The sequence below is a fragment of the Ctenopharyngodon idella genome, chromosome 5, assembly GCF_019924925.1.
Source record: "Ctenopharyngodon idella isolate HZGC_01 chromosome 5, HZGC01, whole genome shotgun sequence".
NCBI lineage: Eukaryota > Metazoa > Chordata > Actinopteri > Cypriniformes > Xenocyprididae > Ctenopharyngodon > Ctenopharyngodon idella.
In genome coordinates this window covers 7,479,176-7,500,414 of record NC_067224.1, presented here as the reverse complement: position 1 = coordinate 7,500,414, position 21,239 = coordinate 7,479,176, and the positions used below count along the sequence as shown (strand labels likewise).

Sequence of the window (21,239 nt, the reverse complement as noted above, 5' to 3'; positions counted from 1 at the left end):
AGCGTCAGAGTGAGTGTAATTTCTGGTTGTTGAATGCAGATTAGGTTTGCAGGAGAGATAAGAAGAACACCATCTCTGCCAAAGCCACACTTTGGATTATGAGTGAGAACTGTAGGAAAATCTATGACAGCCCATATCCAGTTCATTATCCAAACCATTTATCATCTTGTCTAGATCTCCAAAATGGCTCTACAGGAATTTAAACGATCCTTCACTGATCATACCCTCATTTAGTGGTCGACAACATCTGTATCGTCTTTAAATAGATTCCGAAACTTTAAGTGACTCTTTGGAAAGATAGTGCGCTCTTTGTTTGCTGTGAAACCATGGAAATGCTTGCCTTGTTGGAGTGGGCTGCAGTAATGTGAAACAGTTAATGAGAGCTGAGAGCTTGTAGTCCTCCTGTCATGAAACAAGTAACATCTATCATGTTTTAGTTTGTGGTGTAAATTGCACCACATGATTTACCCAAGTAGGATAGGTTCCTCGATCTACATCCATTATCAAATGATCATAGTTTTGACTCTATTCCTAATCTTAACCATAACCAACCCCTAAAACCAGAGACAAATGGTAGGAAACTCAACACAATGCAGGCATGAATACTTGGCCACCACATTGCATTCGAGTGGGCCCGTTGTACATACTTACTGTGCATTCTTGCATAGTGGTAGCAAACTTCAGTACTCGAAGGGGCGATAGAGCTGTAGTAGTTGATCTGAAAAAGAACTTACCATAGAAAAGACATTACACTAATGGCCGGTAAATAACACCTCGGAATGCTAAGAATACAATTCATATAGTACTTGACGTGGCGTTGACACGTTTTGGAATGCAAATTTGCTTAGCTGGATGATTCACATACTTGCATATGTTTCAGGCCTAACCAAGGAGGTCTGTAACACCTGGTTTGAGCTATCCATTAGCATTCCCATTCATCTCAGTGGCAGTTGTTTGGAAGTATGTGATTTGAAATTTGTCATTTTTGCTCAGTTCTGCAGCCAAGTTGTTTTGAGCAAATTACCTGAGCTGTGAAAATGACAATGATGTCATGACATTAATTGACTGATGGAACTCAGTCCCAAACACTTCACGAGTGAAGCGTTTTCACACCTGGCTTGTTTGGAGCATTTGTTCTGGAACCTGGCTGTTTTGTCCTATATTTTGGTTCATTTAGGCATATATGAACACTGCAATCGCACTTGGAGTCACACAAAAACGACTGGCATGATTGAAATGAACTCTTATTGTATTGTTGGGTATTGTTTGAATTTTAGAGATTCCAATTCCAATTCTGCTTATCGATTCCGATTTGTATCGATTCCCATGTTCAGTTCCAAGTTACAAAAGTTATTCAGTCATTCAGTCATTTTATTCAGTTCTTTAAATAACATTAATGACAGACGGCAGCAGGCATATTAGGCTGGTATATTAGCAGGTATATTTAAAGGGGTTATTAACTGCATTGTTTTATTGTTTTAGAATGTTTCCTGTGGTGCATTTATAGTATTAGTATGATTTTTACATTAAAAATTGTCATAATGAAGAAATAAAAGGCAATTATCCTACCCTGAATAAGGGGTGTGTCTGCTGTGAGACTTCAGTTTTAAACACCCACTGCTGTGATTGGCTAACATCTTTGCATATGAAATACATGTTTAACTCTCTCAAAAAATTTTAGCATATTTTTACTATTACAGCTCTCAAGGTTAACTAATTATGTAAAGTGGCGATTATATTTAGATCTATGGCATTATATTTAGATTGTGGCATGAAAGGTTGCAGTGATGAGCATGTAACGTTAGCCAATCACAGACATGTTGAGCACATGAATGCAGCGATCTCACCATTGCAACTCGATTGCACACTAAGGAATGCTTTCACTGACAGTGCAAACACACTGTAAATAAGAGATTCGTTAATTATTACAGGAGTTTTGACACGATTCCAGAACTCAGTCACTGATAAACTCGCGCTGTTTGATTGACAGCTCTTGCGATTGCAAAGGGAGCGTTCTTTGATCGCTTTTTTATTTAGAATTTAATCAGTTTAAATAACAGATTATTTTCATCCTACTTAAAGAAACAATGTGAAGTTGACAAAGAACATCTGACTGTACATGAATCATTACAAATCAGAAATCACTGGTCACAGATCAGGCATCAGAATTAATACAGTTACTTTCATGTTGTTGCATTACTGTCAAGTCATATCGTAAACGTCTGTTTGCAAAGCCTGCTCCAAAATTGTGACTTTTTACCGAAGAATCCACAGTGAAATGTACCGCATAAAAAATATATAATGCTCAACTGAGACATTCACATTGTTGAAAATAAATAAAATAACCACATTCCTAGCATTAGGATCCTTTGGAAGGTGTTATTTTTAGTCCAGTGAGTGATCCCGTGCTCTTCTCTCTTCCTCATCTCACTAACGCCAGTGGGCGGGGCCAAAGTTGCAATGGTGAAGTAGGTGTTGATTCTGCAGAGGTGGTCTTTCACCTATCTATTAGGTCATAAATAGGCACATTCCAGGACGAGTCTTACACTGGGCTCGGTAACATTTAAAGCTGTTTTTGGACTAAAAAGTAAGTTTTCAGTTCTGAAACTTACAGGTTATTCTTATAGTATGATGACCTGTTATATATCAAAAGCTCAGGGAAAATTTGATTTCTCACTTCATGACCCCTTTCAGACCTAACACATGCCAATATAGTCATAGTGTTTTTCTCAACTGTTTACGTTCACTTAAGACAAAACTGACTGTGTTTATGAGGATAATTTGACACAATTTTGTGTGTATTGGTCCGTTCAGTTCTCTTAAACGTCTTCTTCTTGAATGATTTAAAATTACATTAAAATGTGTGCACAAGAATCGATAAGAGGAATCAAATTTTTTTTTTTTTTTATAAAAAGCATTCGATTCCTGAACTTAAATCAATTCCAACTCTGGAATCAGATACTTTTGATTTCCAACCATACTCTGGAGAGTTTCTCTGTGAGAAAGCAATGCGACCCAACAGACCAACAAACTAAGCTTCATCATAATTCATAATGGAAAATGTGCTACGTAAAAAAACAGCAGTGTCTGATTCTGTTGGGGGAGTACATTACATAAAGAGTGCCTCTTTATCTGATCCAAGTCCATTTCATGCTTTTAAGAACAAATTGGGCACTGGCAAATATCTAATATAATTAAATATATTCACTTAAAATTAAAATTTGTCAAAATACACTAAAAATTTTGAATGGCCATACATTGAGAAAAGATGCTTTTTGCTGAGAAATGACATCTACTAGCAGGGCCTAATGGTGCGAAAACCAACAAAACCTTGACCCTTTGGAGCAAACTCTAAACCTTAGGCCTAAACTTACTCACCCCTAAAAAATGGAATGATGTCAAACTGGGACAGCACAGACATCTCATGTGTTTGCGTTTTACTCTTCACGGCTCAATTCGTCATGCAGAACTGATGCGTGTAATTTGCAATCACTTAGCATTATGTGATCAAAAAACTGCTTGGCATTTTCCATCTGCGTTTGAAGAGGGATTACTTCTGAATATTTACATTGCTTATACTGTATATAATAATCCTTTAATTAGAAAATGATTATCTACTGGTTCTGTGCTCCACAATTCTGGAGAAGTTGTCTCTAAGGAAAAACATTCAACCATCACCTGCTCTTTTGAGGCGTTGATGGAACGTCCCTGTGTAAACGGCAATTATGTTGAGAGTTGAAACAAGCAATTGACCTTAAAAGTTTGAAGTTTGAAGTTATTTCTGAACAAAAAGAACCTCACATAACCTTAACCATGTTCTGATCATGCATGCTCTTTTGAGTTATTCTAAGCAGCTCAAGTATTCCAGTTTCGTCGTCTTCAGAAGATGGTGGCTTGATCAAAGGGGACTGCCTTTCTCTCATTCCCCCTTAGCCAGATAGATTCTGTAATAGTTGTGCCACCAGTGGGAATATCACCACCACGTTTGGGGGTCTCGCACGGCATTAAGAAGGAAGGCGAAATTCTCATATTCGTTGAGCGAATGAATCATTAATCCTCTTATATGCTTGACTAAGCACACTCAGTCTTTGTAATGTTCCCCAAGTTTTGAAATGCATAAAACTGGCAGTTAATATTCATTGCAGCAACAGGAGAAGAAAAATGAAGTTCTGTTATGACCCAAACCCTCACTTACAGTGAAAGTAGGGGTCTGTGGTTTTGACTGATGTCTGGGCCTTTGCGAATGCTTTCCATGAGGACATTGGTTTGGACTTGTCTCTGCTTTTCCCTCCATGGTTAGAGAGTGGTCTTGGGCCATGTCATGCAGGACGGTCAGAGCGAATAATGGCACTTTTTTTAAAGGACATGTGGACAGATTTGTCCAGCAGCCATTCCAAAAGGATTATTTCGTCATGGGACCTTGTTTTATTGTAATTAAGCAACACGTGGTAGACTGAGGCGGTTGGTTAATCGAGCATTGTCTCTGTTACCGCTCCAGGCTGTGTCCCCTTTTCAACGGCAAATCACTGGAAGAATGCTCATTCAGTTTCATCTGGAAATCATCAACTTGCTTTTACAGAAATATAGCTGAATGTCAATATTTAGTGGCGTTCAGACAAAATGAAATTGTAGTGAGTGAGGTCTTTACCTCCGAGTTACTCTGTTGCTGTTTGTGATGCTGTCATGTGTTTATTACTTTTTCTCTCATATTACTTGTGGTTTGACCTTGAGCCATAAGCCTTCTTGTCACAGCCATGAATTGGACCTTGAGATAAAATCAAATATGAATTAAGCAGAATATTAGTAAGTCTGGTTATACATTTCCCACTTCACAAGCCCTTGATTGTGAGTTGATTCAGTTTCAGTTAAAATATGTATTTTGCTTGTATGAGAAAAAAATTATCTCTCTCTGCTACTGCCATAACCTTCTAACTTGGTACAAAAAAAACAAAACAAAACAAAACACAACAAAAAAAACACGTTAAACTTAACAATAGTGGCCAAACTATGCAGTTCAATTGATTTTATTTAACAGATATAATAATGAACACAACCAAAACAAAAAAAAGTTTTTAAAGTAAGCTTTTAATTGCCTTTTCTGTGTAAAACAGTTATAAAAATATATAAAATTATAAAAAATTATGAGAAAGATTACAGCTCTGAATGGGTGTACATATTATGTATACATATTATCCGTTCACATACTGTATATACTATACTGTAATTAAAAATAAATTCCATCCATTCTGTATATTAAAATATATTAATATCAATATAAGTAATGATAACTTCATTCCATAAACGATCTGACAAGGATCCATCAGTCTGATTCAAATGATCTCCTAAGTTTGTGAGTGTTTTGAAAAATTGAATGGCTCGTTTGTTTTTTAATTGAACTGCACTGGTTGTGTAGTGTGCTTTTTTTTTTTTTTTGGCTCACTAAATGAACCAGTTAAAAAGAGTCATTTGTACATGAATTGGACTTTGGCTTTGGCTACGCTGTATGTTTTTATTCACTAAAAAGAGCTGGTACATAAGTCGTCCCCTTTGAATTATAAGGATCTGTCTGCATTCTGAGCAGTTTTGAGATATTGAGCTTCAAAGTTTTTGTATTCCATATAGCAAAAATTATATGGGGAACAAGTTTCTTTCATACATGAACATGACAGGGACCCTAAATGTATTCTAACTATACAATATCAAAATCCTCTCATATTTGTAAATGGGGATTTTTGGAACGGGTCAAATGCAGATAGAACTTTCTAATTCTAAAAAATCACTTTTCGCTTGGAAATATAAGGTTCTTTCTGCCAAAACATTATTTGAAGCAATAATTTTCAAGAAACACAAACAGTTTACTAATACTTTGTTTTAAAACATATAATTAGTGTTGTAGCAATGTGTTGACAAGCATGAGAAAGTTAAATTTAATGCTTTCTATGATTTATTTCATATTTTTGAATGAATATTTTTTTCTTGCTCAAGTTAACCATAAAAGGCAGTGCTAAATATTCTGTCCAGTGCGGATGTTAAATTTAGGTAGGAATATGGTGGGTAATTTAACACATTATTGCAGGAACCATTTAAGTTTAATTTTCCCTTTGTTTAGACAGAAAGCAGCTACTGTAATACATCTGACCAGCACTTTATTCCACAGAAAGTGGGACATGTAAAATGGCTTTATCTCTAGACATCAGTATGGCTGAAATAACATGATAATGTTTATTGTTGTAATTAAGACTCCATCAATTAAATTGAGTATTTGACCATTAAGGCTTAATATTGTAAAATTTAAGACATTTTAAGACTAATTTTTTTAGACTAATTATTAAGTCTTCTCTTCACCGATTTAGCATTTTCTGCAATCTTTTCCGCTATCACGGCGCATTCAGGGACATGACAAAGAAAGCCAATCCTGATTGGTTCTCGTGTGTACATTCAAAGTGCCGATTGGCTCACAGATAGAACCTTATAGAACCAAGTTAGAGTTCGACTTTGTAGATAGAACCTTTTTGTTTTCTAAAAAAAGTCCCAAAATGTACACAACTTAAAAAAAGAAACATCACATAATGTAAATAAGTTGTTACAGAATAAGAATATGTGAATAACTCAATTTTGACAAAAATGTCAGATAGAACCTTATAATTCCAAGGGGACAAAGTGTCATTTTCTCATGACTAGATTGGACTATTTTATCTATGCTATATATTTTATTCACTAAAAATGACCAATTCATAAGAATCATCTGTTCATAACATTGAGCTTAAATACGATTAACGCTTAAACGTGATTCTTAGTACGATTGTGAAATCGCAAAGGCTGCGATTATTTGTCAATGAAAAATGGCTCCAAATGCTAATCCATCTGAAAGCACTGCGAGTTTGAGTCGCTTATAATGTACATTTGAAAAAGCAACACGCGTCAAACATCTTTCCAAACATGAGAAGCATTTATTAACATTTATTAATCTTGTCCAACAAAAGACATTTAATAACATGTTTTTACTCCAAACTCACTTCATAACAACAGTTAAGTATCCTTCTGTGAGATGTGGCTTCTTACACAGAATAAGGCAGTCGTGTGTTTATTAGTCATGTTTAATCAATCAAAGCATTTCAATCTTCTGTTTATTCAGCTACAGCAATATGACACGTGTTATCTTCTTCTGCGGCAGGGCATATTTGGAGTTCCTGCACAAGAGCTCCCTCTGGCTTTCAGATGGAGAAGCATTTACTATTGATCACAGAGCCGTACAGCTCTGACAAGCTGCTCATAAAATAATCGCAGCCTTTACCAAATCAAGTGTGTTTTAATTGCGATAAATTGTGCAGCCCTATTTTAAACCAATGGTTGGGTTTGTCCATATTTGACCCAAACATGGCTTGGAACAACCTAGCATTTTTTAGAGTATATGCTGTATGTTTTTATTCACTAAAAAGAATTAGATTATAAGAGTCATTTGTTCATGAGTTGGACCACATTGCCTATACTGTCTGTTTTCATTCACTAAAAAGAACCGATTCATAAGAGTCATTTGTTCATGAATTGCACCACAGTGGTTATGCTGAATATTTTTATTAATTAAAAAAGAACCAGTTCTTAAGAGTAATTTGATTAATTGATATGAAGATTGTTCAAATGAAGATTATGATTAACTGGAAACTTTTCGCCCTGCCTTAAAGCTAAATGTTGAATGTCTTTGTTCACACACAGATATGGGCCCTTGCCCAAGCCATACCCAGATACCTCACTGTTCTCATGAAACATAAGGAGCTTTTCTCTACAAATCAAACATATTAGCTAAAGTCTTCAGTCACATTAGTATAAAGCTGGAGGCTGTTGTTTTCTCTTTCTTAGATTTCCTACAGTCTCCCTTGGACACGTTCATGGATTCTGTGGCTGGCATAATAAGCTAACCTCATATGACCCCTGAGGTATTTGATGTATTGAGTTGCATTATTCACACTCACTCTGTATGGCTCATAATTCCTGAATAAAATTTTGAGCTCTCTGTGTTCTTGCATTCCTGTCTTCTGTGGTTTGACCTTGATGGCCATCTTGTATGAGGAGCTGCATTCTTAACGGCCTTACACAGGATTACATTGAAATTAAGGTTCATCTGCTCCAAATGAGTAAAAAACACCACAGTTGTGGACTGTGCTTCTTCTGTATGTAAAAAGAAAAAGATTTAGACACTAACACTGAGTGCGTTTACATGCCCGATTATGCTTAATCAGCTGACAATGCACATGGTCATGTAAACGTGTTTACCCTTTTTCCTTTATTGGAGTAAGGTCATAAATGGCTAAGCATAAACCGATCGCCAGAGCTAGATTTTTGTCCCTTACACTGATTTCGCCCAGCATGTTAACACATTACTGCAGACAGAGTAAATGTTTTGCAGTAAGGGAGGAGGAAATATATCACAGATTCTTTCTTGACCCAAAGAATTATAAAAATGTGTTCTCATCTTGTGCAGTAGAAGTGGTATAGTCAAAATGCTGCATCTGTAACTGCATGAGAGGATAATATATGAGCCATAAGTTTCCTGCTGACGTTGCAATACTCTTCTTTTGTTTTTAATGCTTTATTTAACATCACATAACAAATAAATAACAAATGCAATACTCTGAGTCAGATACGCAAATTATTACGTTTTGACGTAACTACCAGGAAATAACCTGATTTATTAATAAAGTCATGTAAAGGCTGTTTACTTGCATTGTCGGGTTATTGGTTTGCATGTAAACCTGGACAACAGGTTATTTCAGTAAGCTGATTTTTATGAGTTATTGGCGTACTGGTGTGCATGTAAATGTGCTCACTGTGTCCTAACTAAGTGCTATGTGATAAATCCCACAGTCAATAAAAGCTTTTTTTTCCCAGCTATCTTTTGTAAATGATGCAGCCGTGACAAGCAACAGGACATTTTGTCCTGGAAAACATTATAGTAACATGCCAAAACTTTTTGTGTTAAAACATGCTAAATCATGCTAACAACACCAAATAACATGCTAAGAATGCCTAAAAACACTTGTTAAGAAATACTAACTATTAAGGTAGTCGCATTAGTGATTTCAGCGAGGAAAAAAAAAAAATCCATTGTTTTTTGTCAATAGTATAGCGATGTATGAAGCAGAGCTCACATAGAACTCACTTTTAAACCAACCAGGTTTCTGTTGGTCAGTGTGGTGAATCCATGTGACCAACTTGAAAATTAGCAAAATCTGCATGGGAAACTTTTTGACCCTCACGCAAAACTCCCAGTGCGAGGATTCCTATTGGAATGACGGCCATGAAATTTCCCAGAGCAACAAAAAATGTGACCGCACCTTAAGAAACATGGTAGCAATGCCTAAAAACATGTGGTCTGATGTGCTTTCTTAGTGATCTTAGTGCTCAGATCTAATTGGTCTGAAAAGGTTTATTAGGTTTACTGGTTTGATATGGTTTCTTGGATGTTTAATGAGGTCATATGGGGTCTGAAGGGGCCTAATATGGCCTGTCTGACACTATTTTGTCTTACAATAAACTGTAAACTTTTAAAACTATTTCATACTTTAAGGCCAGCCTTTGTCAAGTCATCAAACTTTACTAAACTTTACCTTTTCTAGTTCTCAGATAATATTTTAATCAATGTTTAATATTGTTGACTTTATAATATCACATTTGCTATTTTTCCACACCCAATATAAATGTACAGTACATATGCAGCTGCCTGAATAATTTTGGAAGCAGGTCCCTTATCATATATGGGGGTAGTTGGCATCAAAAAGCTTGTAAGCACCTGGCTTACTTGATCCGTCACCTGATACAGTGGGCAGGCCTACAGCAGTTGAGCTAGAAGGCCAGTACTTGGTGACCTTCTGTGATTTAAAGTGTCATGAACACCCCCTCCCCCCAGTTTTAACCTGGTTCTTCACACCTCTGAGTTGAGAAAATTTCTGCGTTTCCATAACAATCTAAAGTACCGTGAAGATTAGTCCAGTGACATAGGACTGCGCGTGACTTTCCAGTTCCTGCTGGATTTCGTCATCCACATATAAGCTTAATAAAGCCTGAATCTCATCTTCAGTCCATCGGTTGTAATTTTTAAACCCCATTGTTGAATTGAATAGCAAACAACTCTTACTGCACGCACCGCAACAGACTTTTAAAAATGGTGGTTGAAATAAAATGCTGCGTGGAGTCAGCCAATCAAAATGCTGCATGAACTCAACCAATCAGCATGTTCAGTGGCCAAATCCCACCCCCGAAAAGTCCTGAACTTTGAAAAAGTACTACCTCGTGAGCAGGGACTTTCTGAGGGGGAAATTTTTACCCGGAACTTCATTTAGACCCTGGTCCCTGCAGTTGAAACACACCGAGTACCACCCCAATGTTCCTAGTTTCTGGGGAAAGTTCCTGTGGTGGAAACATGACTAAAGTCTCAAGAAATGGGTGTGTAAAGCTGTGGAAAAGTGAGAGAGTAGAGGGTGAGAAAAGGGGAGACATTAACAAATAAAACACAGACCTGCACCACACTCATTATACAGACACATGAATATTAAAACATGTCAGTGTGTGAACCCCCCTCAAGATTGAATACAGATTACATAAGAAATGGACTTTAATGTAGACATGTTTGACTGATTAACACATCTTGGTCTTTCTTTAGGTTGTAGAATCGGTATTTGTAAAGATGCTGTCTTTGTTCCAGTTTGATGAGTAACTGAAATTTGTGTTCAGTTTCAGGAACTCCAGCTGGACAGGGAAACCTTGTTGGTAACCAATCGGAGTCTTGCAGAAGACAGCCTTTCACATCGCCCTCACCTTCAAAATGGCAAGCTGCGATTGGCTGCAAAGTACGAGGAGCTGGCAAAGCTGACCGCTGCCTGCAGGGAAAAGCAAAGCCGACTTGGTGAGTAAAAGTTTAGCGTCTTGTGAGAGTTATGCTGTGATGCTAATAACACTAAGCGTTTCTCATTTTCCACACACACTGGATTTTTTATATTAGCTATACCTAGGGCTGGACAATAAATCTATATCGATATTTATTAGGAAAAAAAAAAAATCGCAATATTGATCAACTTTTGAGTTTATTATCAGGCTAGTTTCATCCACTACACACACATACTTAAGCGTGCGTGACACTTGTGGTGTTTTCAGCATCGGCTGACAGTGCATATGTATTTCAACATTTCTTTTGATAAGCTATTGTTGAATGCACTGAAAATGGGCAAAATAAATGTTTTAGTTCGGAAATTACTATTGTATGAAACTTGTATACAGTATATATTAAAACATGGATGAAAATATCTTGGTTGTATGATATTCTTTAATAATAATGTGCAATAACAACACAATTTATTAAACCTTTACACTGATTTATTTTTATTATTAATAATAACAATTTTAATATTATTAAAATATAATTATTAATAATAATAATAATAATAATAATTAGGTGTTTAATACAACCAATATATTTTTACATTTATGTTTTGATTTATACAGTATACAAGTTTTACAGTATACAAAAAATATTTTTGTTGTAAATTGTAAATTTTAATTAAAAAATATATTTTAATTTTAAGTTTGATTATATTTTTATGAATTCATTTTATTAGACACCTTTTTATGATTAATTTATATTAAAATGCTAAAACAAAAAAATAAAATGGAAAACAGAATTTTTGTTTACATTCATTCTCAAGGTATAACAAACATGCAAAATCCTTTTCCTTCCACATTAGTGATATGAAATGAATATTACGATATTGAATTATGTGAAAAAAAGAATATTGCAATAATATTTTGGCCATATTGTCCTGCCCTAACTATATCATATTATATAATAGTTCAAATCCCCTAATATAATGAGCATAGAGTGAGCAAAAAGCAGGAAGTGGGAAAACCAAGAGTGGAGTGATTACAAAACTGCTTCAGTCACATACTCTGGCCCACCCTGCTTTTTGTGCTGCGTCTCTGGTTTGGCTGTGTTTGTGAGCTCAACCCAAATGTGCCAGGACAGAACGTCTTTCGGGGAAGAAGTATACTGTGCTCCTCCCCAGATTAAAGCAATGTTAGACACATTAATTTAAGCTTGCCGCTAATCTGATGACCGATATCTGATGATACACCGGCTGTTGACTGAGTAGTTCAAGAATAGCATCGGGACACTGCTGTCGTGTGCTGTCGTTTCACTATCACCAGGCAACATTGTTCCATAATAACACACCCTGACGTCCGGAGCTCCTCAATTATTCAACGCAAGAATGGTTGACATGCTGACCTATGCCTGGATTGTTGATCCGTCCAGCTGCGATATCCCCAGCGCTGGAGCGACGTTACCTTCCATCGCACCCTCACCAGGGTGGAGTGTAGTGGTCGGTCCCTTAGGGGTGGTCTGGGGCTACGAGGTCCCCACCTGGCTTCCCCACCTCTTTTCAACACCAGCTAGGAATAACTGCCCTCATCTGGACCAGACGTACTTGAGGTGCTCAGGTTTCACTTCCAAAACAGTTCCTTGTGGGTTCACGGGGACTTGTTTTCCTTTTTCTCTCAGCGTGGCCAGAATAAGAGAAATATTATTGTGTTCTTCTTTGGTTTTCCTCTCTTGGCTGAGCGCTCAGCATGATAGTTTCTCACGCCCCATCTTTTTTATTGGCCCTCTGACATCGCATGTCGATTATCAGCTTGTACAACAGAGCGCTTGTGGGTTAGAAATCAGTCGTTTATTATTGTTTTCTTTATTATTTTAGGCTTCAGAATTCATAATGATACTTGGTCAGGATTTGAGCATTGACTCTTTTCAATGGTTAAATAGTCACAGTGTTCTGAATGTTTATTAAACGAAGGAAAATAAATTAGAAGAGAATAACTTTGACTTGAATTTAACTGCAGTTTGTAAAAACAAACAAAAACATGTTTATAGTAAGGCACTTACAATGGAAGACTGTTGGGAAATTTAAACAGAAATGTCAGTATTTTTATGCAAACACAAGAATTAATCAGTAAAAATGTATGCAATTGGAGTTCTGTGAAGCGGATGAACTTCTGGTTAAAGCGTTACTGTAATTCCTGTGGGAGAAATTTCTGGTAAACGGTGCTTTATGAAAAGTTATGTCACACATCTTCCAGTTTTACTTTTGCGGATATCATGCAAAAGTGAAAGTTTGCTGGGTTTACAGGGTCATGACTTGAAAGTCTCACCAGTCTCATGCTAACACCTAAATTAAGCTAATACATGAATCTGCTTTTTAAAATGCTTAAAGTATGCTCTACATAGCACATATGGATAAATGAAATCTATTACTGCACTCTTCTTATATTAATTGATGTTGTACATCCATTTTTATGCCTTGCAATCTTAGCTAACATAGAGAAGCTTTTGTCAAAATTGCAAGAATGACTAATCAGTAATGTTTTTTTCGTATGTCATTTCTGGTATATGTTTTTTGTTTTTTTTTACATTATAGCTGTATAATTCCCAGCTTACTGCAAATTTAGTTTAGTGGGGAAAAAATTAAAACAAAGAAAGAAATTGTAATTGTTGGCTTAAAGGGTTAGTTCACCCAAAAATAAAAATGATCCCATAATTTACTCACCCTCAAGCCATCCTAGGTTTATATGACTTCCTTCTTTCAGCCAAACACAATTGGAGTTATATTAAAAAATATCCTGGCTCTTCCAAACTTTATAATGGGATTGAATGGGACCTTTTTTTAAGTCCAAAAATGCGTATCCATCCATCATAAAAGTAATCTATACGGCTTTAGCGTGTTAATGAAGCGAAGAAATGGGTTTTTGTAAGAAAAATATCCATATTTATAACTTTATTCACTATAATCACTGGTTTCCGGTAACGGCTGTACGCTAGTTGAGTTCTGGCAGAAGAGTGAACTCTGACCCGACGTAGGATGTAGGAGTAGCGTAAGCTTAGGTGAGAGTAGACGCCTCTCACGGTTCAAACAAATAGGGCTGGGCAGCAAACTCAAACTCCACCAACATTTCTCTTTAAAAATTCTTGTTTTAGACTTCTAATTCATGACCGTGTTTTGTTTTGCTCTATCCTTGGAGCTTCCGCGTTCAGAACGTCTTGTGTTGGGTTAGAAGTCACTCTACCGCCGAAACTAGACTTGCATGCAGCCGTTACCGGAAGCCAGTTATTATAGTTTATAAAGTTATAAATATGGATATTTTTCTTACAAAAATGCATCGCTTCACTTCAGAAGGCCTTTATTAACCCCCTGGAGCCATATGGATTATTTTTATGATGGATGGATGTGCTTTTTTAGGCTTCAAAAAAAAAAAAAATGCTACTATTCACTCCCATTATAAATCTTGGAAGAGCCAGGATATTTTTCAATATAACTCCGATTGTGTTTGGCTGAAAGAAGAAAGTCATATATACCTAGGATGGCTTGAGGGTGAGTAAATTATTGGATAATTTTTGGGTTAACTAACCTTTAATGGAAAATAGAAATATTTATACTTTTAAAAAATATGAAAATACATTGCTAAAAATAAAATTAGATCATTCTTTTGTGGTGGGCCAGTGAAAATTATTGCGGGGAAAGCACCTGGCCCGACTTGGTTATCAGGAAAAAAATGTTATTGTTGAACCTTGGTTCACCATCATTTGTTGAATAAGTACTGCTATGATCAATAGAAAATGCATACACAAGCGTCTCATTTAAATGAAATTCTGTGTGGAACGTAATTTAAAACAGGCACGTCTATAATTGCAGCTGGCCAATAGCTTTGAGCTTTGTGAATAAGATCTATAATGAGACTATTTAATATAGGCTTGAATTGTTTTGCTCTAAAAAGAATAACAATAAATTAAACTGAATGAATATAAATACTTGTTGCAGCTCCATTTAAGTGTATTTAGCATCTTGGAATGTGGTGGTTAGTGAAATTCCACCCAAAGCGGTGCAACTGTTTAGTTAATTTGCTTCTCTGTGTGTTTAGGCCAAGTCAAACAAGTATCTGTTGTGTACACTGATGTTTGCAAGGGAAGCTGCTTAAATGAAGTAGCCCAGCTGGGACCTCAGAGGAAGACGTTGGAATTCTGGAAGTCTTTCTCTGGAATTCTTGCTCCTCGTCGCTCTTGGCCTGTTTGGTGCATTCGTCCTTACAACCTGCTGTGTGCATAAATGATTTAGGCGTGCGGTAGCTCTACAGACTACGAGATTAGTCATTTACTCCTTTTTGCATTAATTCATGTATGGTTAGGCTGTATATTTCTGCTGTAACCCATAACATTAACCCACCCACCATACTTTTGGGCCCGCATTCCAGCCCTTAGACTAAAGAGGCCGATATGAATTATTTGTTGACTTTTTTGGCCCCTCCTCACCATTGTGCAGCCTAACTAGTGATGCAGATCCATTTGAAAGGGCTTTTGTTTGAGACCCCACCTCCAGTGCCTTTCAAAGAAAAGGCAGAGATTCATATGATAGTCAGAACGTCTCAGCAGCCGACCCACCCCTCCACCCGAGAGCCCGGCAGAGTCTGGGAACCGAAGTCTGAAGGAGATTGATGAAAAAAGTTGCCAGAGTGAAATGCCAGCAGGAAATTGAACTGTCGTGAGCGGGCAGAGAGGAGGAGGAGACAGTGGGGTTCCTTCGGTGTCCGACAGAGCAACAAAAGATCAGCGGAGATCTGCTAGTCCGCTTACACGCTCTGACAGAGCTTGTACAGGAAGTTCCCATCTCCATGGCCACACGGACAACGGTCCACTCAAGAAACGCTGTTTCACAGGACCTTTTTTTTCTTCGCTCTTGCAGCTGCCGGGCCAGTGACGGAAGGAGGGTGGAATGTTCACCTTCCTGTCACCATGTAGCGCACATGTACCAGTGCCTCCAGCTGCAGGCTGCAGCCGGATGGGTGGGAGAGATTGTTCCCCCAACAGCAAACATCTGATTCTCATTTCATTGGAGCCAAAAGAAAAAATGACAAACCCTTGGATTGCTCCATCAGCTGAGACCGAAGTTCTGGCTCAGAGGTTATTGAGTAATATGCCGTGGCAGCGACAGTTGTTGGGAGAAGAATTTGGCTCTGGAAGGTGCACTACTAGTTTCTTGATGGGAATTTAGTCTAGCTTGATGATTCAGGTCCCGACGCTGCCATGTTGGGCGGTTTTGTTCCCACTCAGACTTTACCATTTGCTTCTGATGCTTTTGCCAAATGTGTATGAAATTATTTTCCTTCTGTTCCCCCTCACATGTGGTCAATGGCACATTCTTGACCTGTAAATTTTCTGGAGGGTGACGCGGCGCTGTTATACAACACACTATCCATCCTGCTTCAAAAGCAAAGAGCACCATGAGTGCCCTTTTATTGTTAACCTAGCGTAACGACACCGTTTACCCGAGGCCCGACCTGCTAACCTTTTACACGCACTACAATCCCTTCATTGACCTCTCAACACATACCCACAGAACTCTCACCAAACTGGTTGTCAAACACTCCACCCTTTACAAAAAAAAAAAAACCCTCCGGAGGGGGGTCAGCCGTCATTGCGAGTGAGAAAAGGGCATCTTTGTCTCAAAGTGCCTGTAAATCACATGGCCAAGAGGCATGCTGGGGAAGCCGAAGAGGCCGGGAAACTTTGTAAGAGGGCATAGTTCTTACTGATGGAGGAGTTGGTAATTAACAGGATGTGAAGTCGCTCTGGCCCTCTCTTAGTGTTTGAATGCAGGGGGCAGTTATCAAAGCTGGATTAGGGCCATTGAGCTACCACACACATGAGGCCTTAATCACTCAGTGGGGGAAAGGGGCCTCTTTTGAAATCAATCTCCTGAGAATCCAACCCAAACTGGGAACTCCATGCCAAAACCCCTTAGAAAAAAATAAACTTGATACATTATGTTGACATTTCTGTGTTTGACTCTTTCACATTGGCTTCAGCTCTGTGACACCGAATGGGAGGAAAACTAAATGCTTTGCTGAATATTAGGAAAATAACTAAACTATATTCATAACAAATGTGACTAAGCATAAATCGTAAAATGGATTGTTTGCTCCCCTTTAAAAAGTTCAGTATCATGATATACTAAGTATTAGACAGTATTATAACATCAGAACGTTCTGTTCCTTAAAGGGTTAGTTCACCCCCAAAAATGAAAATTCTGTCATTAATTACTCACCCTCATGTCGTTCCACACCCGTAAGACCTTCGTTCACAAATTAGGAACACAAATTAAGATATTTTTGATAAAATCCGATGACTCAGTGAGGCCTCCATTGCCAGCAAGATAATTAACACTTTTAGATGCCCAGAAAGGTACTGATGACATATTTAAAACAGTTCGTGTGACTGCAGTGGTTCAACCTTAATGTTATGAGGCGACAAGAATACTTTTGTGCACCAAAAAAACAAAATAACGACTTTATTCAACAATATATAGTGATGGGCGATTTCAAAACACTGCTTCATGAAGCTTTGAAGCTTTACGAATCTTTTGTTTCGAATCAGTGGTTCGGAGCATGTATCAAACTGCCAAAGTCACGCCCTCCAGTTGTGAACCATTGAAATTTCAAAACACTTATGAGGTAACGAAGCCTTGTGTACTGAAATCACATGACTTTGGATTTGATACATGTTTGGTTTCACACACGATCCGAACCACTGATTCGAAACAAAAGATTTGTAAAGCTTCATGAAGCAGTGTTTTGAAATCGCCCATCATTAGATATTGTTGATTAAAGTCGTTATTTTGTTTTTTGGCGCACAAAAAGTATTCTCTTCACTGCATAACATTAAGGTTGAACCACTGTAGTCACATGAGCTGTTTTAAATACGTAGTTAGTAGCTTTCTGGGCATTTGAAAGTGTTAATTATCTTGCTGGCAATAGAGGCCTCAGTGAGCCATCAGATTTTATCAAAAATGTCTTAATTTGTGTTCCGAAGATGAACAAAGGTCTTACGGGTGTGGAACGACATGAGGGTGAGTTCAAAAAGTTCAAAAGAATAGCAGTTACATTTAGAGTTATTCATTTAGAAGATGCTTTTATCCAAAGTGACTTACAAATAGAATACAAATTGTATTTTAAATAAAAATCTTTTGTAACAATGATCAAAAGTGACAGTAAATGCTTTTACAGTTTAACGTTTCCTTGCTAAATAAAAGTTTTTAATACATTTTACTGAAACCAAACTTTTGAACAGTAGTGTATTTTGGATTAGTATATTTTAGATGTTCCAAATCTGTACTACAATGAAACATGATACATGTTCAAAAACACATGATAATGTAATGGTACTTTTTTGTTAGTGTCTATTTTTGTTGAGCCATTAAAGGGATAGTTCACCCAAAAATGAAAAATTCTGTCATTAATTACTCACCATCATGTTGTTCCAAACCCGTAAGACCTTCGTTCATCTTCCGAACAGTAGTAAAGACATCAATAAAGTAATCCATGTGACTCCAATGGTTTAACCTCAGTTTTATGAAGTGACGTGAGTGCTTTGTTTGCGCCAAAAAAAAACATAATTTACCATTTTATTTAAAATATATGATACTACGGGGGCTGTTCAATGCTCGTTCTACGGTGTGCAATTATTTTCAGGGAAACGCACGGCTAAAGTAGTTCTAGGCAGGACTTGACCGCATTGCAGTTCCTTTTCACTTCGGCAAATGTTTTCAGTTATCTCAATAGATCCTACAGCCCTACAACCGCAAAAGAAACAAAACCCACAACGACACAGACCAAGCAAATAAATATAGTAAACAATAGGATGAAAACGACAATTTATTTTCATGGTTTTTGCCACAAAATACGTTTTATTGTGTCCTGAAAGCACAGACTCTCTCACGCTCTCTCTCTTTCAAACGTACACACGTACTGTATAGTACGGACACACACTCACACAGAAACGTTTTGTCAGCACTGCTCTGATGAATTAATCAGTAAAATAGTTTAGCAACTTAAAAGATACATGATTCACCAGCGAGGTAATAACTTATTGAGGTAGATAAACTTATAGTTTCACTATTAAGTAGAGACACTGCTTCTGTGAGAGATGCACAGATTCAGGTAGGCTAATTCACATATGCTTATTCTCTCTCTCTCTCTCTCTCTCTCTCTCTCTCTCTCTCTCTCAACTGCATTAATAACTGTATTATTCTGCTATCAAGGCTCAAGCCTCTGTTACTAGTTCTGAAATGATGTTTTGGAACTCCTCTTCGCATCGTGGCCGCGTTACCACCTTGGGTGTGCATTATTTTCTAAGAATTCAACGGCCCGTCATCAATTATTCCTTACTTAATCTCCAATGCGCTTTCATGCAACAATGTGTGCTCCTGCGCCAACATAACACTCATGCGTCATTGTGCTGTGAACGCTTGTTGGAGATTAATATTTTGTCTTTCTGGGGCTTGAAAGTGGTAGTTACGTAGGCTGTCAATGGATGGACAGAAAGCTCTCAGATTTCATTAAAAAGATCTTCATTTGTGTTCCAAAGAGGAATGAAAGACTTACGGGTGTGGAACGACATGAGGGTGAGTAATTAATGACAGAATTGTCTAACCCCTTAATGGTCATACAAGATTGTTGAAATTCATGTAGTGAAGTTGAGTCTGTTATGAGTGTGTTGCCGTTTCTTAGAAGAAAACATGTGTTGACCTATCTGCCAAGCCTTTTAATTAAACAGAAAGGTCTCCTCAGGCACCTGCATCCCTGTGTTTGGGCTTGTGTGGTGTCCTCACATTGTCTGTTTTGACCCGAGGAAAACCTGAACAAAAGCCCTCCGCAAGTGCATTCTTCAGAAGGGCGCTGGTGTACTTTCCCCTCTAATTTTACATCAGAAGTGACACTTGAACAGAATTTTGCTGCATGTGCAGAAGCAGATGTCTGTTCAGTGGTTTGATCAAGGAGAAGTGTGAAAATTGACAATTTACTTCACCTCATGTTGTTCCAAACCTGTATGACTTTCTTCAGAAAGATCACCAGTGATTAATGACTTGGGATACGAGCCGTATGAACTGCTTTTATGGTTCTTTTTGACATTTTCACTGTCATGTAAACTGTCATGCACAGTTATTTTTATCTTTTGAGTTACATGGAAAAAATAATAATAGTAACAGCACACTGATTTAGAGCATTCTATTAGTTAAACTAATCTTTGACACGCGAGTACGAGAGGATGTGATGTGCAGGTTTTTGCGTGCAAACCCAACGGGGCCACGTTAGCCGTCTGAAGTTATTCCTTTCACTCTGATGACAGGAAAGCAGCCAGTGGTATTTATCTGTAAAGACCACAAAAGAACACCCACCGTTCTGTTATTTTGACAGGAAGTGAGGGAGTGTGTGTGCACACGCTTGCAGAGAAGAGAGCGTTTCAGTTTTTCCTGTGTATATGCTCACACATTTATCAAGCCTATTAGAATTAGTTTTGCCAAGAATTCCATTAAATGAAGCCAATGTGAACTAAACTGTGTGGAATAAATTTCAGATAATCAATTATTCCGAACAGTTGTCACTCTTATACTTGTATACCGTTCATCATTGTGGCAGTACACACCATTTTTTATTTTTTTTTTGAAAGAAAAAGGTGAGTTAGAGAAGATGAAAATATTCTTGAATGAATGTTGTGATGACACAGCAGCATTAGCTCGCAACACAAACAAAAAGTGTTGCATTTCAAGGTGGCTTTACACTGACAGAAGTCCTTGTGTAAACAGCACTTTCCTTTCATGCATAGTAATGAGTCCAATCCATTGACATATGACTCGGGATGACAGGGTGTGTAGCGTTAAAAAAAAAAAAAAGACTGGTCCACTGAGTCTTGCATGCTAAGTCCGTTTCGCTGCTCAAGACTGTTTTTTTTTTTCTCATTTCTCAATCTTCAATTAATCATTCACCAGCTTCAGCTCATATCTCGTGCTTAGAGGCATGCTCATGCATATTTTACTGACATAATAATTAGGATAATCACCTAGCTAGATAAAAATAATTAGGTTTCAATTCACTTCAAAAGGCTGTGTTGACATGACAAAAAAAAAAAATAGATTTATTGATTATTAACTGATTGTGAGCAAGTAAAATCATTTCATTAACATTTACATTCACAGAAAGCTGCAATAAAAATGTATTTTTTAGGCTATAAATGTTTGTTTTGTTTTGTTTTTTTATATAGTGTTATAATGCTGTTATTGTTACCTAAAACTATTAAAATTCATTTTAATTTATTAAAATCAAGATGAAATATAAATATCAGAAGAAAAGCCTAAAATAAGTTTGTTGAA

The 21,239-nt window shown here is 37.2% G+C and overlaps 1 protein-coding gene across 1 annotated transcript in view; it reads left to right on the top strand.

The window, feature by feature from the left end:
* The window catches only part of vps37d (VPS37D subunit of ESCRT-I), a 52,599-nt gene that overhangs the window by 7,972 nt on the left and 23,388 nt on the right, over nt 1-21,239 (top strand). Inside the window, exon 2 of the mRNA XM_051893217.1 lies at nt 10,729-10,900. Within this exon, the coding sequence (XP_051749177.1) occupies nt 10,729-10,900 (172 nt within the window). The remainder of the gene's footprint in view (nt 1-10,728; nt 10,901-21,239) is intronic.